Source organism: Rhamphochromis sp. 'chilingali' (assembly GCF_963969265.1).
Source record: "Rhamphochromis sp. 'chilingali' genome assembly, chromosome: 7".
Taxonomy (NCBI): domain Eukaryota; kingdom Metazoa; phylum Chordata; class Actinopteri; order Cichliformes; family Cichlidae; genus Rhamphochromis; species Rhamphochromis sp. 'chilingali'.
Genome location: NC_137934.1, coordinates 12,652,074 through 12,680,038, shown reverse-complemented (window position 1 = coordinate 12,680,038; position 27,965 = coordinate 12,652,074). Strand labels below are relative to the sequence as shown.

Below are 27,965 nucleotides of genomic sequence, written 5' to 3'. Positions count from 1 at the left end.
AAGTAATCTGGAGCAGGGCAACGAAGAGAAAGGGGGAAGCTGGTGCCTCAAAGACAAAGAGCTTGAGCATATGGCAGCAATATAGCACAAACAATAACGCACAAATATCCTATGTGCATGGCACAGTTCTTTAAGATATGGAGATTTTTCCTCAACAATAGCCTAAAACCACACAGACATGCACAAGTGCTGCGCCACAAATAAATGCGGTTTCAGCTGGGAACGCTACGAGATTTTTCCGATGTGGAATTGTGGAAGACCCCACACGTAACAAAAGCTTTCCCACTGCACTCGTACTTGAGCTCACACATTATATACAAAGTAAGATGTCCATCCAGCTCACATTATCTTGCAAGACTTTGACTCTTTATTTACTACAATGCACAGATTAAATACAAAGGGACAAGATTACAAAACCGCCCAAAACCATGGCTGTAAAACCATAATGAGAAGATTAATTGAAGAGTAAAGTGAATTTGATGTGTGTATAATCAGCAGGCACTGTTTGTGCTCATCTGTTACCGTAAGTAGCCGAGCAGTGTTTAGTTCTCACGGGTATCAGAGTTTGCAATTCAATCAGTGGTTAACGCACAAAAGAGACCTGCAGTTTACATCAAATGTGTTAGTTCCAACTTGGCAGATTTCTGAGGTCCTGTCAAAGCAATCTTTTCAAAGACTAGAAGTGAGTCAGGTAGGAGTATCTACTGATGTGTGAGAAAGCCACTCTGAACATATGGCAAAACCGAAAGGGTTCAGTCAGGTCAACACTAAGTTGTGCAAGTTTGCATCTCTTCAAATGATAAATCTTTGTCTCCCTCTAGTGGATTTCCTTTTACTTTTACCTAAGCTTACGTTTTTCTTGGATATATGCATATGGTGTAATTCAAACATATGCTGCAAAAATGATAGATTTCTCTGGGATAAACGTATGATTCTGGTCTAGATAAATAACAAATTACTAATTAATCACATCAACTAACACAAAGCTGGAATCACAGCATCATAGGCATCTGTCCAAACAGAGTTAATATTACCCTTTCATGAATACAACACAGTTGTTTAAATGCAACATTTAAACATTTATTTTTGAGTTCTAGAGCCACATTTCAAAGAAAACAGTCAGTAGTTGAAGCACATGCCAGTGTCATATCATCAACAACCAGTTACATATATAAGCATCCAAAATTTTAATTTATGAACTACTGAAATCTTCAGGATTTGTCCTTTAATTTCTCATCTTCACTTTTAGACAAGGATAATCGAATTTACTTAAAGTGCTACAGTAAATACCTCTCTCCTGACTTGTCCAAAAGTTACTTGGAGTCAGGTGTTTTAGTTAAGGACATGAGAAAAGAAGTGTTAGTTCCAGACACGCCATTCCTTTAATTTTTGACAACTTTCAACAAACCTTGGAGGGTAGAAAAAAGACATTATGATTCATACAGCAGAAAGAGCCTATAAAAGAATTTCTGAACACCAGCTGGATAATCCACAACAGACAGATGAAATGATAGTTGAATTTTTTGGGAGAGCCGGCACGACAAAGAGAAAAAAGCCGCACAACAACACCAGAACTTATTTCCAGCTGTTATGCATCATAATGGAGGCAGCAGCCCAAAACCTGAGCATAGGAAAAGTTGGGTAATACCAAAAGCGCATACCTAAATCACCCAAAAAAATCTCAAAAAAATGAATGAAATTCAGGTTATGGGATGGTGAGGTCAGATTTATGGCCTTCATCTAATTGACATGCTGTCTCATGACCTGAAGACAGCTGTTAAGTCAAGCTGTTCCAGAAGTACCAACGATGGCCCAAGATTAAATTTCACCGTTGTTCAAATTGTCATGAACATGAATAAAACATGTGCCGGAGCTGTATAATATTATATTACAAAATATATTTTCTGGTGAACGGTTAGTCAATAGGTTTAATATTCTATATACCTGAAGAGAAATATGTGGCAGAGTTGTTTAGAGAGCAATTACTGCTCCCCTTCTCATGCTGATCCAGTGTGCGTGGTGTGAGCAATCACAGAGGACGGAGGTTCAGAAGACAATGAGATTTGTGTGTTATTGTAATGAAGTTGAGTTCAGGCAAACACCTGCAAGCACTCAGTAAAAGGTCCACACAGCGTGAATAAAAAGTTCCGTCTGTCCTCGAGCCGTTGTTCATACAGAGAATGCATGAAAAGCTGGGACTAGTTTTACATAACTGTTTGTCCATTATTAGTCTTGTCAAATTGTCTTGGCCTATAGCTATGACTGGAATAGCTGAAACCAGTTTAAGAATATTAATTGTGAAAGTCTAGCAATTCCAAAAGGGTTTCTCAAATCCTGCAAGGTCCCTTTACAGAAGGTGGAGTGCTGAGAATGGCGTCATATTTTGGTAGAAGATTTAAATAGCCTGAAAGAGAGACAGCCATTTTCCACTGTTTAGCAACTAAAACACCTATATTATGGTGGCTATATAACAAAGACAAGGAAAAAAAAATAGGGTAGCAAGGCATATAATAGGCAGCAAAAACAGAAGGAACCATATTCTTTGATTCACAGATCACTCATATTCATCACTGTAAAGCCACTGGGGGGGGATTGGCGTCTGAAGTGAGGAACGGCATATAAAAACCAAAAACAATCAGAAATATTAATTAATATTATACTATTAATATCAGCAGTATTAAAGGCTTAAAGTTCACAAAAGATGAACAGTTACATTTACCATCCTCAAATCAAGTTACCTATGCTGACCACTAGATGGAGCTCTAAATTCAGAGATTTAGCAGCGTTTACAGAAAATTATCACTTTCTTAAATGGAATAAAATAGTTTTTTCTTCTTTGTAGCCATACATATGAGCATTATTGATACTGCAAAGTTTATTTTGATTACCATCACTCAGCCAACGTGTTAGAATTAAAGACAAAGCTACAAATATAAACATGACTCCGTTCATTTGCTGCGGTTTATCACAGTGTATTGACAGCTCACTTTCAAGACTTCAGGCACTGAATTTATACATAATTATTTACCAGTAGAATTATGTAAGAGGCACATTGTGTTTACAAAAGACAGAAACACACACATAACTTTCTTTCTTTGTACTCTGTGCTCTTACTCAGCCGATTCGACTTGGAATTATCGAAACACTCCTATATAAATCTCCTAATTAAAAACAATTAAATTCGCACCCTCATGAGTTGCATAGAATACCACACAACTTAAGTCTTTCCCTTTTTTAGTCATGTTCAAATTAAAGCATGCAAAAACATCCAGCCTAGACCAGGTAACAGAAACTCATGAGCCTGAGTTTCTATCGTGTGTGTCCAACGCTTAGATCATCAGATCACAATGCAGGGATTTAAAGTTTGGTTAGGTGTCAGCAGGTCATGCTCCATCTGTTGAAGGTGGTGTGCAGGGGTCACGTTGTGCTCAGTAAGGGTCCATCTTGATCCTTCTGTACAAGCAGCAGGTGAACACCATTCCACATATCTGAAAACAGGAAGTGTTAGGTCACAGACTGCAGTTTAGTCGCCATGGAAAACTGCAGGAAGCTTGAATGCTACCGACTGTGGGGCAGAGAAGGTTTAAAGGTGAAGGAGTTAGAGACTGCTGGAAAGTATGAAGCTGGTTACTAGGGAGTGTCAGGAGTCAAGCAGCCAATATTTCACCAAAACGTGTGCGCACAGGCTTCCATAAACAAACTATATAAAGCTGGGTGAAGTGAAAAAGCAGATTAATGCTCTTACATCTCAATATACTGTTTTTCCTCTTTGCAAAAGCTCTGGGGACCTTTTTATTTTACTCAGACACACAAAACAAACAGATTGTTTTGTGTACTTATTTATTTACTAATTTATCGTCTCCCTGTCTCTGCTTGGTTCAGCTGGTTGTGTTTTTATTGAGTTACAAACTAATGTGTTGTCAACAGGGAATTTGTAGACTGCCCCGTGCTGGAGAAACTATGCAATATCAGTCATAACATGGTTGAAGGGTGTTTCTCTCGTATCTTCTTAAGATTTTAAACTTTCATTTATCGGCTAATATAAATGTCGAAACCAATAAATGTCTATACCGACCAGTAATATTAGTCCCAAAATAAATTTAAATAATAATAATAAATAAAAGGCTTCCAAAAATATCACTATAATAAGGGAAAACAGACCACAACAATTGTGCTAGTATTTTAAATGAAGCTTTTTACATTTAGAAATTTGCTGTCATATCTGACATCAGTGTAAACACAGAGCTGTATGAAGAAAAGAGATGCACAGACATTGTCACTGGTGACTGCTACTGGCCTATCAGCAAACTAGACATTATATCGATTATGTGCATTACATCTTAAATATTCAAACATGGCATAATGAAGCATATCTGCATCTTTTATCAGCTGAACTGTTATAAACATCCTTCTCAGCATAGAATTTCACCAGCAGCGAATTCCTAATACGGAATGAGCATGTCTAAAATTACTACTACACAGCACCGAGCAAAAAGTCTAAAAACAAAGCAGAATAAGGGAAGCAGGAGCTGACCAAAGCCGCTGGGTCTACAAGCTTGATGGCCAAATAGGCAAGTGTCCAGATTCCATTTCTGTGCCTCTAAAAGCTTCCAGAGGAAGCCTGATCAAGGAAGTCAGAATTTAATATTGACTCATAATTTCTCCTCGAGCAAGGTTTTGTTTTCCTCTCTCGTCTCAACCATCAGTGACAGTTATGCACAAGGATAGAAGATGCAGTCATTTTGGCTGAGGGAACATAAGGTGAGAAGAAAAAAAAAAAAAAAAAAAAAAAAAAGGAAAAAAGCCACACTGTTTTTTTAGTTTTCTTGAGGCCTAATTTCAGAAGACGCTAAAAAACAATGATGTAACAGTGTTAAAAAGTAAACTCATTAGAGACAGAAACATGCCATCTCGTGGGATGGCAAAAACAGATATCTGGGCACCCCCAAACAACTCCGAGTCCCAATTCAATGATGTTCATGAAAGCCCAGTCTATTTTAGATTGCAAGTAACTATAGCAACAACACTAATGCTTTTTTTTCTGAGTGGTAATGTAATAGAAGGTGTCAGCATATTAAATAAATAGGTGTAATAAGTGCAGCAGATACTCTGTAAATTTTTGTAATTTTTAAAAAAAGAGTCTATTAAAAGTAAGCGTGTTAATAATTTCTGCGTTTAACTGTTGTAAATATTCGATTAAGTTTGTATTGTTGTATACCATATACTCCCCGACACCCATAGTGAAGCCTCATTAATGTTTGGATTCAAGGGATATACAGCAAAGCACTGCTACATGCTGTAAATACACCTGTCCCTATGGTGTTTTCCCCACTTCTTGTCAGCGCAGGTGCTACATTGATGGAAGCGTTGCTGCACGAATTATAGATCATGACACTATGAACCAAAGCACAGTGAAAAAGCAAGTGAGTCGTGCTATCCTCAGGATGCATTTGAATAAGCTGTCACATCCTCATCACCCACAGCAACACATCATCACAAAATGCATAGCAACAAACTGGAAAACGCAGCCAAATGCAAAGTCGCTGCATGCTTCACGACGAATTAAACATGTTAATCCAGTAAACATGCAGACAGCAGGTCTCGCATTTAACACAAAACAGGAAGCCACGCAAGGACAAATAGGCAGTCAAATATGAAATATCTACAGTGCCCTCCAACCTTGCCTCTCGATTAGCTTAAACCAGCAGCGCTCTAGAGCCAAATTACAATGCACCAAAGTCCTCTTCCTCTTCTTTATAGAGCAGATAGATAAAGCAGGCTGTCAAGAGTGCCCCGACCAACTATAGTGATAACAAACACACACAGAGTACAACACACCAAAGACAGATTAGTGCACACCGACATTAAGACAGACTGAACATTTAACAAAGAGGAGACATAAAGTTGGCCTACATTACGAAAAAATGCTAATATGTGAGTGAGAAGTGACAAAATTACACCGTGTACGTCATGTATTCAATATATTCACAATATTTTCAGCACCTCATTTAAATGCTCGACAAAGTCCCTTCAGATCATTTGGTTCTTGTGAGAAAGTCTTTATGTTATAGCCACTGCTAATGGAGACTCTGCTTAAATTCCTTTTACCAACAGCGGTGAGCATCACAGAGACTGCACGGTTGGTCATCTCATCTTTTGCTTTTTGCAGTCTTTATAATTATGGCAGTGAAATCCTGGCTTCATGTCTTTATTCTCAGTCCCCTGGTGCCCAATTAAAACTAAGCTGTATGTAAAGTGGTGGACTTGTCAGTCTTACAAACACCACTGGAAACAATAAGTGGAAATTTGTTTAGTTCTAGGTTGACCTCAAGTTAATTTAAACGTGGTTTGCAGCTACAGTAAGACAGTTTGGTTAGCTGGTAGAAAAGTGCAAAACAATAAAAAGAGGAAAAAAAAATATCCTCGGGCTCTGCAATACTAAAAAGCCCATCTTAGACTACATTGAATAGGCAGAAGGACCAAACTCATATAATGATGACAGAAAGAATCGGATGAGATGAAAAGACGTGTCCATTTAGAGGATCCTGACCTGCCAGGGTACATTCAGTAATAGGAGTTTTTTTTCTTTTAATTCAACAAAGGGCAGCATTCCACTCACAAAAGCTAAAAGCAGTTTCTCATTTCTGATAACAACTGGGCTTGTATAAAGCACTGTATGCTCAGGGAGAAGGCAGTAGAAATGCATCCTGCTTCTTCACCAACCATCTGAACTGGGTGTATATATTACTTACCTGCAGACAGGCCACTCCTATCCCCACTGCACCGATAACCAACAGGTGATCTGCAAGGAACTTTTCCAGCTTAGTGATGCAGCCACCCTACAGAGTTAAAGTTTACACTAGATTATTAGTTAGACAAGAAAGCTTTGTCTGCATTTCTGCATAGCTATAGTTTAAACTGCTTCAGCAAGCAACAAGACATCCTTCAGAAGTAGTGTATTTTTACTGAATCTGGGATGTTCTTGATTATTTAAGTACATTTTCAGTCCCTCTTTACTCCCTCAGGTGTATTTACAGGGCTCAAAACACTCACGGTAAAAATGAATAAATAAATCATCCCAAACCTACAAGTGAACATAGATACAGTCATCATCCACAAACCATTTTATTTAAATTCTCAGGATATGTCTTCATGCTTATGTCTTTGCACATGATGCAGGTAGCACATTGTGAAGGATAAGAAGAAACTGAGTGATTTGACACGAGAAGGCAGAAGAGCCTCTCCTGTGCAGCGTGGATAAGCATTCAAAACCTCATCTTTTATTCATTTTTCTTAGAGCTCATTCTATCAGAAGAAAGTTTGCTGGCATGTTTTGTGAGTCACTCAGGGCTGCACAGAGCTGCACTGCCTGGCACTGTTGCCTCAACGCAAGAAGGTTCCTGGTTCAAATCTCTTACTCAGCTCGGGCATTTCTGTGCATGTTTAGCTTGTGACTTTCCTCTGGGTGCCACAGCTTCCTCCCAAAAACAATTGGGAGGTTAGCAAAAATAATGCCCACAGATCTGACGGCATGAACTGAGGTTTATCTCTGCCTTTTGCCCCTATGTCGACCTTGCAACCCAGCAGCAGTTAGGAAAGTAGATGGATGCTTTTCATTTCAGGAAATGAAATATCAGCCTCAGATATTTGAAAATGGTTTGGCTACAACAGACCAGAAGTGAATAAAATACCAGTTTAATTTCTTCAAATATGGCATGAACCAGAAAAAAAACAAAAAAAAAAAACAATGGACTGTGAAGATGAGCAATCACCCTGAACAACTGGATAACACCGATTTCCTTTGATTACTGCCTACACATAGTTATTAGTATACTCAGTGCTTCCATCTCTTTTTTCTGTCTTTAGGCTATCATCACTCATCTTTGATTGCAAAAGCACTCAGTTGATATTTATAACTCAAATCAGGGATATAGCCAGGTTGCAACACATTTCACAAAACTGTACAAAAGATTATTGTAAGATATAGAACCTACAGGAGGAACTACAACACATTCTGTGTTGTAGCTGCGCAACAGGCAGGCTGAATAAGCCTGCTGTCATTTTGCCAGAAGCATTTATTGCACTGACCTCCACTTTGTAGATGTTGGAGGGGTGGTCCCTCTTTCCACAGTGAGGTGTGATGGTCTTACAGCAGCTGTCAGGTACCGCCCTGCCTTCTGCTTGCCCTGACACAAGGTACTTGCTCACAGTCCAATCATGAGAATTGTTGCTGCCACAGCATTTGAACTGGAGAGGCAGAAAAAGGAAAGCCCAGACCTTAGTTCCACAGTGTGAGGCCATATCCCTCATTCTGATTAAAATATGGTTTCATGTATCATCTAGTGTAAACAAATTCCTAACATCAAGCCACTATATAAATATATTTTCACAGCAGTAATTTTCCTCTCAGGGACTACTTTCGCTCCGGCTGTTCCACTTGTCATCTTTGGAACAATGCTCTGTCTAAACCCAGATAGAATACACAGAGTGATGAGCCATTTCTTCTTCTACTCCACGTCAGCATAATTTTCAGCTTCATATATCAAATTAATTTATAACAAGTACAAGTATACTTAACCGCGCATGCTGAAGAGGGTGAAATACAATCTTACAGAAACTTGACACCAGAGGAGTTTGTAAATATATTTCATACATCCTGTTGTAGATTGTCAACCGCAAATGTGACTGCCTCCTTTCCTGGCTGAGCGTAGTTCTCTGTCATAGTGTGGTTGAGATGCTGCTTCAGCTCCTCACTCAGCTGGAAATGAGGAACAAAGAGAGAGACAGCAGGCATACACAGTGAGAAACAGTGTGTTTGAAACAGAGAAGGTGGGAAGGCTGGAGGGGTGGGTTGGAGGGGATCATTTTGGGGTAAAAACAAATGTTTTTGTGGTAACCCCCCCACGGGCTGCTTAATTTACGATTGCGCGTGCGATGTCTACAAAGAAGGGCATTGAAAAAAGTGATACGTAGGTGCAAATAGTGTGGAGGTGAGGGAGAGGACAAGGGGATGATAGATTGGTAGCATTGGGGAGTGCTGTGATGCAGAATACAGATAAACAAGACACTAAAAAAATTGACTAGGAATACAGCCTTTGATGTCTGGATATATTTTCTCACACTCACACAGGGTGCAGGAAACAATGCAAATCTTTATCTTTAAAGTGATTCTATCCCGTACTGAACCCTCTTCCATCACAATAAATCTGCCCAAAGATTACAAGATGCCCTATGCAGCCCTCACTGACTGAAGCTGACTGACAGCCAGATGTTTGGGCGATAACTAAATGCCAAGAATATCTAATGTGTTAGATACACTTCAGAGAGTCATGTCATCAGAGGAGGATCACTGAGGATGCTGCTTTAGAAAGCCTTTATTCCTGCTTGGTTCCACGCTCTTACTCGAATGTTCCCTTCTGATTTTTACAATACTGATGTCACTGTATTTTCTTTTATGATAATTGTTTTTAATGAATAATTTATTATTTATAACTTATTAGATTATTAGTCTCTTGATTCACAAAAAGCACAGCTGAATTCATTCTTAAATAATAGGTAGCCGTCATCTACAGTAATCTAACATCACCCTGTTGATCCTGTAACTGCAATATATAAATGAATTAAAGGATCATCACTGCAGCTGACGTCTGAGCTGATATAAGTGAAAAGACCTAAACAAACCATTTTGACCCTCTTTCACAAAATTTACCCAAGTAGTTTAACCAACTTAACCAGGTTTTGTTGCCTAAAGACTGAAAATTACTTCTTACTTCTTTCTTTCTTTCTTTGCTTGTTTTTTTAAGTCTTCTTTGACACTCTGCTACATTTCCATGCTTTAGTTTTATTAAATCAGAATCAGAATCAGAATCAGAATACTTTATTGATCCCTGGGGGAAATTATTTTTTTTTTGTTACAGTGCTCCATTTTAAACCAACATTAAGACAAGACAGACAATACGCTAACTAAGAATAGTACAATATATACATATATATACATACATACATACATACATAAGTCACTTATAAATAAATATTTGGAAAAGAAACATGTGTAGCTGTAGCAGCAAACAGTGTGTTAAGTGGATGCGTTGTACAGGGAGATGGCCACAGGCAGGAATGATTTCCTGTGTCGTTCAGTGGTGCTTTTCGGTAATCTCAGTCTCTCACTGAACGAGCTCCTGTGACTGACCAACATGTCATGGAGTGGGTGGGAGGTGTTATCCAACATTGTCTTTATCTTGGACAGCATCCGCCTCTCCGACACCACCTTGAGGGAGTCCAGTTCCATCCCCACAACATTGCTGGCCTTACGGATCAGTTTATTAAGTCTGTTGGCATCTGCGACCCTCAGCCTGCTCCCCCAGCATGCAACAGCATAGAGGATCGCACTGGCCACAACAGACTCATAGAAAATCCTCAGCATTTTCTGGCAGATGTTGAAGGACCTCAGTCGCCTCAAAAAATAGAGACGACTCTGGCCCTTCCTGTAAAGTGCTGTGGTGTTTTTAGCCCAGTCCAGTTTATTGTCAATGTGTACTCCAAGGTATTTATAGTCCTCCACAATGTCAACACTGACCCCCTGGATTGAAACAGGGGTCAAGTGTTTCCTGGTCTTCCTGAAGTCCACGATCAGTTCCTTGGTCTTTGCCACGTTGAGCTGCAGATGATTCTGCTCACACCACGTGACAAAGGAGTCGACCACAGCCCGGTACTCTGTCTCATCATCCCTGCTGATGCATCCAACCACCGCAGAGTCATCAGAAAACTTCTGAAGATGGCAGGTCTCTGTGCAGTGGCTGAAGTCTGTGGTGTAGAGGGTGAAGAGGAAGGGGGAGAGGACAGTCCCCTGTGGTGCCCCTGTGTTGCTAATCACCTTGTCAGACACACACTGTGGGAGACGTACATATTGTGGTCTTCCTGTCAGGTAATCAACAATCCAGGACACCAGAGAAGCATCCACCTGCATCGCTGCTAACTTATCACCCAGGAGGGTGCAAAGGGTCATTTTAGACCGCTAGTAGGTTGCCATCAAGCAATATAATGACTTTATAATGTATAATGCATTATTACAGTTTTGTGGATGTAATCATCATGAAAGATTTTGTGAATATAAATGAAATAATGATAACAAATCATCAAATAATAATGACTACATAATAATATCCAATGCAGATGAGATGCACCCATGTGCAAATTCTGGCCATTTAACTCCATGTAGGTGTAGGAAGAGTCAGCAAATAAACAGATTTTGTGAATTACAGTTTAATTCACCATGATCTCTTGCCTATGAGCCTTTGTTTTTTGGCTTTTACTACTAATATTCCCCCTATGTTACCTTTCCCAGTCACAAGTTGTCACAACAGCCTGACTTCTAATCTGTAATTTTTGCTTCAGCGCAGGTCAATCTAATACTAGCAGCAGCATAACTGCACACTAACAAAATGCAGCTTAGTCAAAGGTGAGCCTGAAAGATGTTTCAAATGGCAAGCAAGTGCTCAAAAAAGAAAAAAGAAAGATATGTTCTGTTTATTTTTAGCCTCTGCCCCGTTTCCTCACTGACATCTTGACATCTGAATGTTCAAACTTTTCTTGCAGAACTTTATCTGCTTTGCAAAACGCCTGCTCTTTGATATATACCAAGAAGGGGAAAAAAAAAATCATAATATGTATAACTCAAACCCAAAACATGATTATGATTAACATCCAGTAAATCACAAACGATTCCTATATCCAGTAGTCTCTCTGCTATCCCATCTGTAGTGTATTAATATGAGAAACGCCCCAGCACACTAGTTTGATGATGATCATCTGGATAGAAGTTTTTTTTAACCTCATTTTCCCACGTGCCTGCAGGCATAGATTAGCTGCTGCAGTTATTTCAACAAGGATAAACTGCAGCTTGGGTCATCACTGCACAACGTCACTCAGCTAAACCAGTAAAAAGTGACCACTTACCCTCTGGTAGTATACATAAGCTAGTACTCCGGCCACAAGTTCGATCAAGAAGATAAACAGGAGGCAGATGAAATACTGTGGATGAGAGACAGGACAGAAAGAGAGAGCAAAAAAGAATTTCAGTAAATTTGACTGAACACTCATTAGCTCAGTAGTCGCCTGAAGTATCTGGTTGCTAACTCAAGTTGCTCACGCTTGTGATGGCTCAATATAAACTTTCATCAACTGTCACCGCACTGCATCTGTCACTTCAAACGCAGATGGCAGTCCTGCATGAAATGAGACAACCAGAAAGCAATTTGACAGGCTGCAGAAACCCATTTCTCCTGGGCATCTTTACAGAGCTCCCCACATTACTAGAATAAAGTTTTACTATTTATCATAACTGATGTCTGAAATTATCTTAGAAAAAACAAAACAGTATTAGCACAGTATTCGAGCGTCATCCTCAAATATTATTATTTGATGTTAGCGTTTGCTTAGTATTTGAGCGCTACTCTCAAATACTGTGTTTAGTTTTCCTCTGCAAGAATGAAAAAGAATCAGACATGAGATGGGTGCTGAGGCAAAAAATAAAAATGAGAATAACAGAGGCTTTAACTGTAAGCGTCATTCTTAATGGCAAGCACTGTTGTATGTACTGTTATGCAAACAGTGTGACGAACTGATTGCCCACACAGAGAGTACTTTGATAGACTGCTGCAAAATGAGCAGATCAAAACTCCAGCTTTCCCACACTTAAATAACCCAACTTTTTTATTGTTCATCAGATGGTTTGTACACCCATCAAAACATGGCTCATTCCACATAATTCAAGTCCATATACAAACAGACACATAAACACGCACCTAACAGGGACCAGCTGTCACAGAGCGGGGAAAACAACAGCGTAACTCAGAACCATTATGGAGACACAGATGCTATTGCACAACCTGCTAGATGCACCAAACAAAGTGATTGAAAACTATTGGTAACAAACAGCTGTAAGGAAGAAATATTTAACACACGCACAAACAGATGTTCTTTTTTGTTTTGCAGCTATCGCAGTAATGATGCTGAGCAGAAACCCAGCCTGCTCTGCGTCTCTCTTGGTTACAAGATTGCGAAAAAAGCACTTCAGTCTCTGTGTGCCTGCTACCCACACAAAATGCCAACTTCACACTTCTCTATGCACACAACACTTACTGTACATGCTAGCATCACTCATTATTCTTCCCAAACAAATCTATAAATAGCACAAAAAAAAACCAGTTGAACCAAACTGCACCGCAGATTCCGTTTCCTCCGCGCATCTACCTCTTCACTCCTGCAAGGCCCTTTCTCTCTCCATCCATCACCAGTAGATAGACAAACCTATAAATAGCCCTGCGGCAGAGAACGTTCACCTCCCGCCTCCTTCTCTCCCACTGGGTCCTGTCTCTGTAAAATAATGAGGACAGCGAGGGCCCCGTCAGAGTCATTCGTCAACATCTAGCGATAGACCTTAGACCAGGCTTAGCATGGATGAGCGCCATCGCATGTTGCCACATTTGTGTACATGTGGGCGAGCATCTAGCTTCTCACAGTGGACAATCTAGAACCACGGACCAGTAGACTATCAGGGCTGTTATTACATAACTTATTATTTATCTTCTGCAGTGTTTCCCCATTCAGTTACATTCTATTTATGCCAGCGTGGGACTGCTGTGCTCAACGAGGAGGCAAGCACACCCATGCTTTCTTAAGTGAATTATTCTATTCTCGTTCACCAGACAGAGTCCGAATCAGTCGTCTTGGACTGTAAGAGTGTTTTCCATCTCTGCAACCTTGGCGTAATGACATATAAAGCCACAACACAAGAGACTGTTAAGCTTCTGAATAATGACCAGGGATGCCAAAAAAAAAATGGCCCAAATTGCCTACAAGAAAGGAAAACGTGATGGGAAATGCAAGGGCTAGCTGGCTAAGTGGAAGTGACCTTTCAACATAAAAAAGTGGATTCTCCACTAGCAAATATCGACTCGCCGTCTTGGATGGATGGCAAATTAAGACAAAAATGCTCAAACTCTACATTAATAAGTATTATTAAACAGATTTTTTAGGTTTTCCAGATGCAATGTTCTTTGGTAAAATCACAGCAAAATTACTGTCCATGTACACTTTCACGCCCTGCATTGACCATCTGCACTTTGACCTCCTATATTACAGCAAAAATACCCTTGGAAAAAAAAAATGAAAAAAAAAAAAATATGATTAACTCTCTCATGCTCATTCTAAAAAAAAAAAAAAACTACACTCCTCTAAACCTTTAAATGACAAACTGGTAACTGTTCCAAAAGCATGAGTGTTTGCCATCAAAATATATTTTTTGTAAGTTCTGAGTTATGATCTACGTGCGGGTTAATTTTAAACACAGACTCTACATTGAATCCTAAGTGTAAGCCTAACCCACACCTTTACAGCTACAAACAAATGCCTGGACCTAAGCGGAAACCCCCATCCATCACTCTCTCGTCTCTCACCGTGGACAGACAGCTTCTCTGCTCCCGGATGACTGCACAACAGCCCAAAAAGCCTGTAACTACCACCAGGCTGCCAGCTAAGATGAGGGTGTATGCTGACACAGCAAAAGTGCTGGAGGCCAGTAGGCTCAAGTAGTCGCTCTTTGCCACCAGTGTCCAGACGCCCACACCCAGAACAGCAGCTCCTCCCATCTGGAGAAGAATTAAGAGAAGCAGAGAAAAAGTAACAGGATTAAAAAGACATCTGAATAAAAACATAAATAAAAATGTTTAGTGCAGCACGAAGTGTCATACTACAGAGACAAAAAACGCACGAGATATGAAATGTAACTGAATTTAACTAAGTGTACCATGTCAGTTTATTATTAAAGAATAGCAAAACACAAGTACTGTAACATTCAAGCGAAACATTTTTCAGGGCAGGAAGTGATCAATTTAAAGTGAACTCAAAGCTTTTAGATGAGTCACTTAGAAAAAGAAAAGGAAATGGAACAGAGGAAGAGGGCATAAAGGAGGCAAGAAAAAAAAGAGGAAACAGAATGAGAAACAGAGAAAAGTGACCATGCGTAACAACTAACAGGAGTGGTGAGACGTCTGCAATCAAGCCAGGGCATAATGACCACTTACTTAGAAACAATACAGAGTAACTGATCCAGGGTGGCTTCCTGATCTCTTTTTCTCATCTTGCAAGTTTCAAAGGAGGGCAAATAGGAAATGCCTGAGAGAGTCTTTCTTCATCCTCCCATCCCTTTCCTTTAGAAGGAAGGACCTCTTACTCACAACACCACATATCCAACCGAGGACCAACCAGTGGGAAATCACCCTTCTCTAACACTGTAAAGACATTTCTTCTAACAACTAAGTTCCACTGAATTACATTTTTTTAAGTTGGCTATCACTTTTTCTGAAAGTAGTTCCCAATACTGTTCTCATATCTCTGTACTATCACTGCTCAAAATAAAATTACCGCCTTAGTATCTGCCAAGTAGTGAAGCTGCACTTTACATCCATGTCTATCCAGACTTAACCTTAAACATCTTACGTAACTTGAAATGTTGCCAGAAATGTTTTACCACAAAAATCTAATCAGTTCATTCTTGAGTCCAAGTGGAAATCTGTGCAAGGTTTGAAGAAAGCAGAAAGCTGAAAACACAATCACACCATCCTCAGCTGTAACTGACAAGGAGGAGGCAGAGTAAAATGGCATCAGGGTGTGGTTCACGCGATCGTGTGAGGGGATCACAGAGTAGCTATTTGCCGATATATCAGTACCGACGTTTGTAGCCGTCAATAGATGATAATTAAACAAGAAAAGCAGAGACAGGAGGAACAACCTTCACCCATGTTGAGTATGGATGCTACATAGTTTCACCATCAGAGTGTACTTGTCCACCAGACAGCGTAAATTAATAATCTAAGATTATGTCAATAAATCAAGATTATTTTTAAACTGCATTGGTATATTACCTTAGTAAGGACTCATAAATAACTGTACCTAACATGTGTGAGGGAAACCAGTTCATGTTTACCATTTTTGAAAGAAAAAAAAATATCGGCTGATATATAAAAGATTTAAAAATCTCCAAATATCGTTATCGGTCCTAAATATCCTACATCAGAAAGGCTTGACACACTGCATTAGTAATATATTCATATATAATAAATAACATATAAAAAAATCAATTGAAAAAGTCTCTGGCAAGTCAAATTTAGAGGGGAAGGGGAAACACTACGATACACTGCCAAATCTATATTTCATTCTACCCTCAATTAACCAAACAATCATGCTTTAACCGGCCATTAATCACATCAGCTGGATTATTTTCTGAGCACATGTCAAACATTACTTTATTCAATTTTGCTTTAACTAATGATATCTGTGTTTTTGATGACTGCCAATAACAGCGCCGTGAAAAACAGGGACAAATGAGAAATCCCTAGATGATGCACTCTCTTTTAAAAGTAATGTGCTAAGAAAGTGAAAAACAGAAATGGCCAATGCCAGTTCATCCTCACAGAGTATGCACTGCTCCCCCGCCTATGATTAATTTGTGTAGGGGGTGGACAAAAATGCCCTCTTAGAAAAAAGTGTTGCGAGATGGAGGACAGCCTTCAGAGGAAAATGATACTATTTTTCCTCAAGAGACTGGTTGTTAGGTGGCGACAGGGAATTTAATAGAGGCCTAAAGCTAAAGCTTGATCCCTTTTCTCTTTCTAACCTCTCCCACTTGCGGATCTATCTCTCGCTCCTCAAAATCTTCTTTTTTGACTCTGTAAGCCCGGAGACTCTGCACTGATGCTGTAAGAGAGCGGAGCTTTAGCAGCATAAAGTGTGGTGCCAGAGAGCAGGTTTAATACACTGTGTGGCCAGAATACACTGACAAGCCCTAAATAATCTATGACTCACTTTGAACTCAGTCCATAGCTTAGCCTAGGAAGACTGAAAACTTTCCTTAATCCTCTTCCTATTTCTGTGTGGCTCTGTATGAGCAATGTCTCTAAAAAAAAAGCAGTTTTAAAGGAACACAGACAGTTTTACAGAGTTGCTACTGATGTTGTCAATGACGATCCAATTCACCAGGAGGTTAAATGTAAAGCTCAGTTATTGTGGTGAGGTCTCTGTGAGTACACATTACTTGAAATGAGGATTACTAGCCACTTACCCAGAAGAGAAAGTTGAAAACAAAGAGCAGGTACTTGAGGCACACGGTCACCCAGTCGTTCTGGTCATCTTTATAACCCACCGACATCTTTTTGTCTTCAGTTGAATTCTATAAGTGCAGATTTGTTTGTTGGAAACATTACATTTTCCTGCAAAGTACTGCTAAAAAATGTATCACAATAAAAAAAAATCTTACTATAGTTTTCTTTAGATGTGTTTTTAGCATTTACATTCCTTCCTTTACCCAAAAATAGCTAAACAAGTATTGTTCACACATTTACACTTATCCAGCTGCACATAACTCCCATGTCCCAGACTTCTCACTGCACGACATATTACTAGTTGTTTAGTGATGCAGCATCCAAGGCCCCAATATGACATGCTTTTGTTATATCACAAACCACATCTTTGAATTATCACTAGGACATGTCCCTATGAATCATTAATTGAGCTTCTAGTCTTGGCCCTGTAAATAAAAGGCCGTGGGTGTGGAAAGCACTTAGACCTATACAATTGATCTAAATAGCATCCTTCAGCGGACAGAGCATAAAAGAAAATGTTGCAGCTTTTCTGTCTGCCGGCTCAGGAATAATACACATAATACTGTAGGTGTAGATCTGAGAGGAAAAGTGATGAATAAATCATTTGTTGGGGATGAAAATGAATAAGGTAAACACGCAAGTTAGTAAGCTTGCTAAAGGGTCAGCTTGTCTACAAAGGAAGAAGGAAAACGAAAGGAAAAATTGTCTCTCCATGCATGAGATTTTCCACTTCATTCAGGCTTTGAGATATTCCATCTACCTTTACTCATAAACAATAAATGGGAATGGGGTTTCATCTGAAATATCTACAGCATTTTCTACAATACTTCAGTTGTCTCTTGATAATTTACCTTAATTGCCTTGTTTTTAGATTTTATCTGACATGTTGTGGAGCAACAATGCTCCAACAATGCTCTCTCTCTAAAGCATTTGTGACTAATATATGAAGAACAGAAAAAGTAAACATAAAACTGATGAAAAAAAGCATAGGTGTGTCTATAAATAGCAGTGAATCAAGTTTTATTTTGAAGTTTCAATAAGCAGTTACCTTGCAGATTTTGTTTTTTAATAATTCATTTAAATGTATTAATAAATTATTCTATAGACTATTTGCTTCTCAGCAGCATAACAAGAAAATTATATACGGCTGAGTTGCTGAGTCAATAACTATTATTGATCAACATAATGTATATGCTTCTGAAATGGGTCCATTGTATAGAAGGTGAGAGAAGGTTCCAGATCTGATAAGTAAACCCAGTGCAGAAGTGTTAACATTACTATCCATCCATCCATCCATCCATCCTCATCCGCTTTGTCCGGGGCCGGGTCGCGGGGGCAGCAGCCTAAGCAAAGAGGCCCAGACCTCCCTCTCCCCAGCCACCTCCTTCAGCTTATCCGGGGGAATACCAAGGTGTTCCCAGGCCAGCCGAGAGATATAATCTCTCCAGCGTGTCCTGGGTCTGCCCCGGGGCCTCCTCCCGGTGGGACATGCCTGGAACACCTCACCCAGGAGGCGCCCAGGGGGCATCCTTGTCAGATGCCCGAACCACCTCAGCTGGCTCCTTTCGATGTGGAGCAGCAGCTGCTCTACTCTGAGCCCCTCCCGGATGGGGCTCAGAGTAGAGCAGCTGCTGCTCTCTCCATAGAAGGTGAGAGAAGGTTCCAGATCTGATAAGTAAACCCAGTGCAGAAGTGTTAACATTACTATTCTTTCTTTTTATTTAATTGTTTTTTCGGCCAGTAGGGGGCGACTGTGGCTGTATAAAGACAAGGTTCGTGGAAAATAAACCACTCTTTCAATGGCAATGGAGAAAACTGTATAAATATAAATTTTTAAAAAAGGAATAAAAAAAAAAACAAAAAAACAAAAAAAAAACAGGTTTCCATCAAATAAATCTTTTATGATAATTTACCCAGTCCCTGGTGTTCATCTGTACTAAGTATAGTCTGCAAGATCTCTGTTTACTGGGTGCGAAGCGTCCACATTTATATACCCTGGAGGAGGCTGTAAACTTTCTGTAAGTCCAGGAATCTCACTACTGACTGATGACAGTGATAGTGAGGTAAGTTATTGAGGTTATCCTTAACTTTTCCTTAAGGTTTGTCATCTTTTTTTCAGGAGACAAAGCTTCAAGTGAGAACAAAGAGCTGTAGGTGAGGGAGTAGAGAGCAGTGGTGGGAGAGTCGGATGAAGAAGAGGAGGAGTAAGAGGCAGATGATGTGGAGATGGCAGAGAGAGTGAGCAGGATGTATAAAACCCAAAGAGCAGACAAGGAGACAGGGTCGGGAACAGCACAGATGAGTGCCTTTGAACCACCATGTAGTCCAGCTTCTTCAGTCCGGCCCAGTGTGGTTCAGCCACAACCAGTATCTGTGGTCAGTGAGCTTCTTATTAATTTGATTGAGTAACTGATTTTATTTCCTATTTTATTTCACAGTAAGGAGGTCCTGGGTTTGAATCCATTGGCCGGCTGGGGCCAAACTGTGTCTAATGTTTACATGTTCTTCCCATGCAATTATGCATTCTCTCCCAATACTTTGCATTCCTCCCAGAGTCCAAAGTCATGCATGTTCTATATGTGTAAGCCCTGCCATAGATTTGCAACTAGCCCTAGGTTCAGCCTGCCAATTGCAATGGAAAATGACAAAAATTGAACAGAGTAGAGCAGAGGAAAATCAAGCCAAGTAGGTGCTAGTGGAAAAGAGAATCTTGTGCAGTTCCATTGTAATGCAATCTGTAGTGGGGCACAGAACACTACAAAAAAACCCCAAAAACAAAACAAACAAAAACACCCTGAGGTTTACTTTTAACATAGTATTCCCCATGCCCCCCTTATCCTCTTGGTTCCCCTTATGAACCCAAATTTCAAAATATCCTTTAACCTCCCCTGTAAATACAGCCAAATTTCCTTTCCGTGTTCGTGCCTACTGCAAACTATTAAATGACAAATAAAATTTAAATGAAATTAAACAATTTGTCTGATTTTAGAGCGTCTAAGCTGGCCGTTAACTCTTTCCTAACAAGGCCTTCCTGCTTTTAACAGTCTGTCCAGATGAATTAGGAGGAAACGAACACGGGTCCCCCTTAAAAAGAAAAAGAAAAAAGCCAGGTCTCGGACATTTTAGACTTTAACCTGCGCTGTTGTGCTCCAGCATCACAAGCTACGAATCAATACACAGACACTTAAGTCCTTTTCTGTGTAAGTCAAACTTTCCCCCCCCCCCCTCTTCTTCAAGATAGCTGTCCTGAAAATCCTGAAAAAATAAATGTCCCACCTGCGTTGCCGATGGCAGGACAAAGTTTAAACACATTATCTCACAGTTGGACAGACAAACAGGCGTTTTCATCTTATATCTGACCACATACTCACCAGACCGACGTTTAAGGCTGGAAAAAGGACCTTGTTTATCTCCGTCTACTCAGTCTACGGCACCACTGCAGTGGGCGTTTTGTCCGGTCCAGTCAAGCTTGTTGCTTTCAGGGTGTCCGACAGTCTGTGCGGATGGTGCTTTTGCTTGCAGCTCGTATTTTCGAGTTTCAAGAAAATTCATTACATTGATTTGTAACAAATTGTAATAAAATGAACTCCATATATGTGCAGGTAGACACTAAAACTACAAAATGAATCAATACAAATAGCCTCCATGTTTCAAATACAACAATTATTACTTACAGTGTAGGTTACAGTGAGTTCCAACAATGACCTCTCTACTCACACGCAAAATAAAACAAAGTACATCATTTACTTTGTTGGTACAGATATTGCTGCCGAGTAAAAGTATGATTGTGTAAAAATATTAAACAGTCTGGGTAGTAACAGAAATCTGCATAATAGGCATAGCAACGGGTAGTCAAGGAAGGCTGCAGTAGTTAACCGTGTCACATAGTAGGGAGTGACAGAGAAGGAACTGACTCAATACCACTAGGTAGTCTGAATACCACAGTGCCATTAACAGCATAACCTTGGTTACAATGTAACCACAACCCCTCTGAAGAATTTTCCAATAGGGTGTGCATGACTAACCAAAGACAGAGTCAAAAAAGCATAATTTACTGTGAGCATAGCCTTGGCACATTGGCTTGTTTGCATGCAGGTTCTATTCATTTCTATTACTACAGTTGGATAAATCTGATTAATAATTCTAGTCATGCCACTTAACACATTTCAATTTGCTCTTCATAATGTGAAGTTGACTATGAAATTATTGAACAGACCAACTCTGTGACCTCAAAGAGAAAAATGGAAATTTGGTATTTCAGGAATGAGCCTATCAGCATTAATTTGATTGTCTAGACGTTTTGTTTTTTTTTGTTTTTTTTTTACAATTCAGCAATCATTTAATCACCAAAGAATACAAAAAAAGCAGGGAAAAATAAAGAGATAAAACTGTAAAAAAAAAAAAGGTAAACACCATGGTAATTCTGGTACCCACTTATATCAATGTTAACAACATAAAAACTACCTTACTCCTATGTCACTTCTGTTGCTTTACATCCCTGTCCAACCAGTGTGTTCAGTGATGAGTTTTTATTGTAATGATAAATCTTTATCACAACAAGGCATCCTTTTCTGAGCAAAACAGACTCTGCAGTGGGCTGTTTCCTCTATTTCCGCCTCAGTAATTCAATGTGCTTGCAAGCTTTTAGAAATAGATGGTGGCTGCAGGCCTCGGCAGTGGGCACCTGGACTGGCGACAGTCAGTCTAAGAAAACAGCATTACTTAGCAGAGGATGTCATGAATCAGGTCAGGTTTTCCCCAATAAATATTGTCTAATCAGAGTGTGATAAAACAGGCCATCATCGTCCCATGGCTAGCAACTTGGAGCCTGTTTTCCACTTTCTCATAGGTGAGACATGGCAGAATAAACAGAAATCTGGCTTAAATGGTAAATGGTCTGCATTTGTATAGTGCTTTTCTAGTCCCTAAGGACCCCAAAGCGCTTCACACTACATTCAGTCATTCACCCATTCACACACAGGCGATGGCAAGCTACATTGTAGCCACAGCTGCCCTGGGGCGCACTGACAGAGGCGAGGCTGCCGGACACTGGCGCCACCGGGCCGTCTGACCACCACCAGTAGGCAAACATGGGGTTAGTATCTTGCCCAAGGATATTTGGCATGCAGCCAGGAGGCAGCCTGGGATCGAACCACCGACCTTCTGATTAGTGGCTGACCTGCTCTGCTTAGTCTTAAGCCAGCTCTTTTCAGTGCCAGACCATTCCCTCTGTGTCCAGTCCCATTCTGCTGGAGTTACTTTATCACCTTTCATGGTTTTGTAACCCACTAGGCTCTCCAATTCTTTCTCTCACATAGGGGTAGGAGTAGGTCATGACTGAGTGTGCATGTCAATCACAAACAGGTTAAGGGGAAAGCAAACATTGTGTGCACTGGTGTGTGCATGTGTGATTATTGCATCCATTCATTTAAATTTCACATTCTTCCTAACCAATTCTTAGCACCAGTTGCTTATCTAGCCTTCTATTCACGTCATAAAGAGAAGACAAGAAATTTAAAAAACAAGAAATGATACTTGTTTAAAGAGCTACTCAGATCCTACTTCTTATGGCTGACTTCTTGTACCCAGACTGCCACGTGCTGCAGTGCCTGCAGTACAATTCAGGCAGATTATAGGTGCCAAATTGCAAGAGATAAGAAACATCAAGAATCTTACAGAGTTTTATCAGCTTGTGCTAACCTCGTTGCTATTTTTCTTTGATGGATTAGGAAAGGTCAGGATGAACTACAGGATTTCCTGGACATGAACTAAGCGGCTGCTGTAGATAAAATAAGAAATTGTTACAGTGAAAGCTTGAGGGACAAGTCTTCCTGCCTCACAAGGCACAAGCATACGCACAAAGAACTAGAGGACTAGAGAAACACAAGCACAAAGAAGTAGAGAAACACAAGCAGTGAAAGCAATCTGTGTGTGGGAACTCTGGGACAATGTCAACAGATGGAACTGAGCATACTAAGCAGAGCAACACCATGTAGCATCAGCTGACAGATTCACAACGGAAACAAGGGAGGTTGGAGTAGCCATCAAAAACTATAATTAATCCCAGAGTGTTTTTTCTTTTTCTTTTTTTGTTTGTTTTGGTTTGGTTTTTTTTTTAAGGCACTCGAGATTTTTAATCTAGCATGGAAAATGTGTGCACACCTTATTCTAGCTTTACAAACCATCTCAGTTGTCCATCAGCTAGCTGGCCTGCGATTCTGGTCCAAGTAAAAATCACAGCTATCAGTGTGAACACTTCTCCATACATGCATTTTCCCAAGAGGACGGATCCGAATGATTTGAGTGATTCGCACACGTTCCATCTAGCACCCTCTGGAGGCTAACGCCTGTGGGTTTGAGCAAACGGTCTCAACACCTTTACAAACAATACAATTCCTTAATTTAGTACATTTTACTTTATCCTATATAAGTATAAGGTTTTAACACGTAACCAATTTACTTTAGCCTATAATTTAGAACTTTCTGGGGGGGGGCGTTTTAATCCATAATAAATTTACCTACATAAACCCCAAAACGAGCTTCCCAGAGCCCCCTTAGTTAAGTTCTTATCTTTTTTTTTTTTTTTTGCGCTTTTAAATTATATATATTTTTAATGCGGCTCACACCAATTTTAATGTCATGAAAGGGTTAAAAAAAATTAAGAGGCGTATCGTAAGTGACCACTGGGGGAGGGCCGCTTCTGGACGCCAACGTGTTGAAACGAAACTTAAGTAAAACCCCTCAAAGAGAACTGTTTTTTAAATAGAGAAAGTTTGCTTTCTATTTTTCGCAGCTTTTATTAATCAGAAACTTGAGACTTTGCAGGTATGGTTACTTTACTGGTTTCTTACACAGTCTGAGCAGTTTGTTCAGTCCACTGAGTTGAATTGTATTCGTTTTAGGTTATTAGTATTCATTTATTTATTGTATTTCGCTCTTGTGCAGATATGGCAACTGCCAGCAGTCTGTTGTCAGAGGAGAGGTTCTTATGCTGCATCTGTTTGGACGTGTTTACCGAGCCAGTGTCAACCCCGTGTGGACACAACTTCTGCCGCCCGTGTATCCACAAGTATTGGGACTCTAGTGACGTTTGTCAGTGTCCATTTTGCAAAAGGACATTTTCTTCGAGACCTGAACTCAACGTCAACACTACCATGTCTGAGTTAGCGGCTGAGTTTGCAAAGCTGGTCCAAGTCAAAGTGTCAACTTCAGACCGAGAGCTCCCAGAAGGAACAAATGTTCTTTGTGATATCTGCACCGGGATGAAAGAAAAGGCCGTTAAGTCTTGTTTGATGTGCCTTACTTCTTTCTGTGTAGTCCACCTGGAGCCTCATCAGAGAGTTTCAGTGCTTAAGAGCCACAAACTAATCGATCCTGTGATTAATCTTGATGAGAGGATGTGCAAAAAGCACAACAAGATAACAGAACTGTATTGTAGGACTGACAAGGCCTGTGTTTGTGTGTTGTGTTTCAAAAGCGATCACAAGAGTCACAATGTCATCTCGCTAGAGGAAGAGTATGAGGCTGTGTTAGCAAAAAATGATGAGGTAATGGCAAATATCCACAAGATGATACAATCACGATGCGATAAGATAGATGCAATTGAAAAGTCACTTGATGCCAGCCAGAAAGAAGCCGATGAAGAGAAAGAAGCCAGTGTGCAGATGTTTACTGACTTCATTCGCTCTATTCAGAAGAGTCAAGCTGATGTTGTTGAGGTGATTGAAGAGAGGCACAGAGTGATGAAACAAAAGGCTGAAGGTTTTCTGAAAGAGATGAGGATGGAAGTTGCTGAGCTTAAAAGCAGAATAAGCCAGCTGGAGCAGCTGTCACGATCTGAGGACCATCACTGTCTTGTCCAGAACTTCTCAAGCTTACGGGCTCCTTCAAGTAAGGGCTGGTCCAGTGCTGGTGTTTACAGCAACTTGTCTTTTAATGAAGTGAGAAGAGCCATGGCTCAGGTGAAACAAACAGCTGATATAATTTTGGAGAAAGTTCCAGAGATCAAAATGAAAAGAATGAGAGAACATGCAGTAGACTTGACTATTGATCCCGACACAGCACATTGCTCACTTACCATTAGTCAAGACCGAAAACAAGTTGGAACTGCAGAAAAACAGAATCTTCCAAAAAATCCAAAAAGATTTGAGATGTATCCAGAAGTCTTAGCAAAGGAGGGCTTCACAGGGGGGAAGTTTTACTTTGAGGTGCAGGTGAAAGATAAGAGTAAGTGGACTGTTGGAGTGGTGAGAGAGTCTGTAGATAGAAAGGGAGACACACGTCTATCAGTTTCAGATGGTTATTGGACCATCGGATTAAGTGAGGGCAAGTATTATGGATATGAAAATTCAGCTGTTATATTGGTACAGTTAAAAAAGCTTCAAAAAGTGGGCATCTTCGTGGACTACGATAAGGGAGTGGTTTCTTTCTATGATGTGGATTTCAAGTCACACATCTACTCTTTCAGTGGCTTTCGCTTTAAAGACAAACTTTATCCATATTTTTGCCCTCATTATAACACAGACAAAATGAATGTTGCCCCTCTTGTCATAACACCTGTACCTCACAGATTAGCTTAGTATGATCCTCATTTGCAGAAGACAAACTAGGCTTCAGCATTTCCATAATCAGTATGTAAAACTATATCTGCTTGGAAGTTCATCACAAGATCATTCTATATGTTTGCCTTCTTTGTCTAATGTAATATGCTATGATGTTAATATATTTCAGTGGCTAAAATTACCAGCTGACTTCATAATGTAAGTAAGATAGACTTTGACAAGATATTTGTATGTATATTTTTGTATTTAGACAAGGTTACATGCAGGTGAATTTAAAAAAAAAAAAAAAAAATTACACACACACACACACACACACACACAGAAATTCATGCCAGACCTTCTGCTTTTTGTTATCAAATTCAAATTAAAAGCTTTATCAGATTCACAGAAAGAGATGATACTAAGATGAGAAGATGAACTCTCTGTTTAAGCTGTTTTTTGTAGTTAGCAGTAACTGGAAATGAATTGATTTTATGTATTTGAAAAGTTACCTGAATAAACTTCACGTCAAGACTGATTTTCTCATATCGTTCCTTTATATTGCATTCCTCATAGTTTAGGCAGAACTCATATAAATACAAAAGGACTGTAACGTCTTCCCTGTGCCATTTTGACCCATTGAATGCACTACATTGCTTCAAAAGATTACAGTGGCTCTGGTTAAGTGTGTGCATAAGACATAACACACCTTGAAGAAGATATAGAGATATTTAATTCTTCATATAATTACAGGCTAAAGGTCAGTGTCGCCGAGCCTTGCTGCTACCCTGCTTGGAGTCTTTAACACTATAGGTTTATGATGGAACTTGCTGCGACTCACGTCTTTGTCACGCTCACAGCTTTGTGAGACTTATAAGTCAATCAATAGTATTCTGCCCACTGCTTTCACTCCTGACTCCTGCCTGTGTGCTCCTGCCCCCACACTGATTTGTGTGGATGATAAAGGGTATGCGCTCGCATTATCCTCAAGTGTGATGCGTGGGCTGATCTTCTTAAGCACCACTGATGGAGCTCACCCATAACTGTGACTAAAAACCAGTGTGTTTCATTGTGTGTTGTCTGTCATTAATGGGAAATGAGCCCATTTTTCCTTGCGACAAATGTTTTGTTATGTTTTTCAAAGTGGGTTACTATTAACTGAATCCTTTGATAGACTATGAAAAGACTGAGGGAGAGTAATGAAAGAGGTACGGATACCTCTGGAAATGGAAATCAAACATTGTGCGATGAAAGATATTTTGACATTCTTGGAAGAAGGCAGCGTGAATATTACATTGCAGGATTTAACTGCATTATTCTCTCCTTAACATGATCTTCTATCCCATCTTAAGCAAAACATATACTTTTTTCTTTTAGTCGTATGTCTAAAAGACTGAGGAGGGCCAACTGTGTAATCAGGTGTAAAATAGAAATAGAATGATTTAGGGTCAGCTCTACATGAGGTTGATGTGAAATACAAGGGGAGAAATCTCTGACCTGAAACAACACCAGTGAATATCGGTAGGCTACTGGGAAGAAAAAAAAAGTCTAAAAATGGTCAATCACACTGCTCTCTATTGATTCAAAGTACACATTTGTTGTGCTTAGAGCCACAACACAATCAGTGATGACACAGCAGGTGTTTTGACTTTTGCAGCCACTAAAAAAGCACCTGCTGTGACTTCTGATTGGGATGAAGAAAGAGGGCAGCATGCTTAAAAGTTACAGGAGTTACAGTAATGTACAAAAGTCTTGAGCCACTCTTCATTTCTTTAGATTTTGATTCCACAGAGCCAGACTTGCTTGTCATTTTTTATAATGGTCTTGAAAAATCTCCAGGCTTTCTGAAGGCCATTTGAGATGTAGCTGGCCCTTCATTTAAACAGCCTACTGTTCACTGAAACCTCATCAAAAGTTATCTGAGTTGGAAGGGTGGCTGTTAATAAGCCATTCTTAAGGAAGGAGAACAGAGAAAAATAAGGCTGAGGTGTGCCAAATTACACAAGAAATTGACTGGAAAAAAAATCAGCTGTAATATGTCTTATGGAGTAATGAATCCAAATTTGAAATATGCATGGAAGAGGTCCGAAGAGAGATACAACAGTGAATGTCTATAGCCATCTTTAACACAGCGTGGATACTCTACCGTGCTTTGAGGCTGGATTTCAGCCAGTGTTGTTGGAGCTCTTATCCAAATTAATCAAATTATGAATGTAGAAAAGTTCCACCAGATTTTGATCGACCATGTAATACCATGTAGTGTCTG

General features: G+C 39.8%; 2 protein-coding genes across 3 annotated transcripts; one reads left to right on the top strand and one right to left on the bottom strand.

Annotated features, from left to right (window-relative positions):
• Positions 1–371: 371 nt before the first annotated feature.
• Positions 372–20,649, bottom strand: tspan11 (tetraspanin 11). Of its 2 annotated transcripts, XM_080887340.1 has the most exons (9): positions 20,531–20,649; positions 17,120–17,227; positions 14,457–14,648; positions 11,956–12,030; positions 8,654–8,758; positions 8,089–8,247; positions 6,753–6,839; positions 5,680–5,801; positions 372–3,488 (listed from the first exon to the last, which is right to left on the bottom strand). In XM_080887340.1, exons 2-8 carry the CDS (start codon positions 17,204–17,206, stop codon positions 5,724–5,726), a joined length of 783 nt encoding a protein of 260 aa, XP_080743466.1. In that variant the 5' UTR covers positions 17,207–17,227; positions 20,531–20,649; the 3' UTR covers positions 372–3,488; positions 5,680–5,723. The 2 variants fall into 2 exon arrangements, with proteins under 2 accessions (XP_080743466.1, XP_080743467.1); XM_080887341.1 differs by lacking the exon at positions 5,680–5,801.
• Positions 20,650–23,850: 3,201 nt separating this feature from the next.
• Positions 23,851–26,208, top strand: LOC308400101 (E3 ubiquitin-protein ligase TRIM39-like). The gene is made up of 2 exons (XM_080887605.1): positions 23,851–23,984; positions 24,105–26,208. Exon 2 carries the CDS (start codon positions 24,107–24,109, stop codon positions 25,736–25,738), a length of 1,632 nt encoding a protein of 543 aa, XP_080743731.1. The 5' UTR covers positions 23,851–23,984; positions 24,105–24,106; the 3' UTR covers positions 25,739–26,208.
• Positions 26,209–27,965: the final 1,757 nt, after the last annotated feature.

Excerpts from the sequence above, each read along its gene's own strand:
- tspan11 (XM_080887340.1), bottom strand. The coding sequence starts at position 17,206 with ATGTCGGTGGGTTATAAAGATGACCAGAACGACTGGGTGACCGTGTGC. Across the intron at positions 14,649-17,119 it reads TTTTCAACTTTCTCTTCTGG|ATGGGAGGAGCTGCTGTTCT; the intron begins GTAAGTGGCTAG and ends ATTCTTCTCCAG. Across the intron at positions 12,031-14,456 it reads AGAGAAGCTGTCTGTCCACG|TATTTCATCTGCCTCCTGTT; the intron begins GTGAGAGACGAG and ends TCTCATCCACAG.
- LOC308400101 (XM_080887605.1), top strand. The coding sequence starts at position 24,107 with ATGGCAACTGCCAGCAGTCTGTTGTCAGAGGAGAGGTTCTTATGCTGC.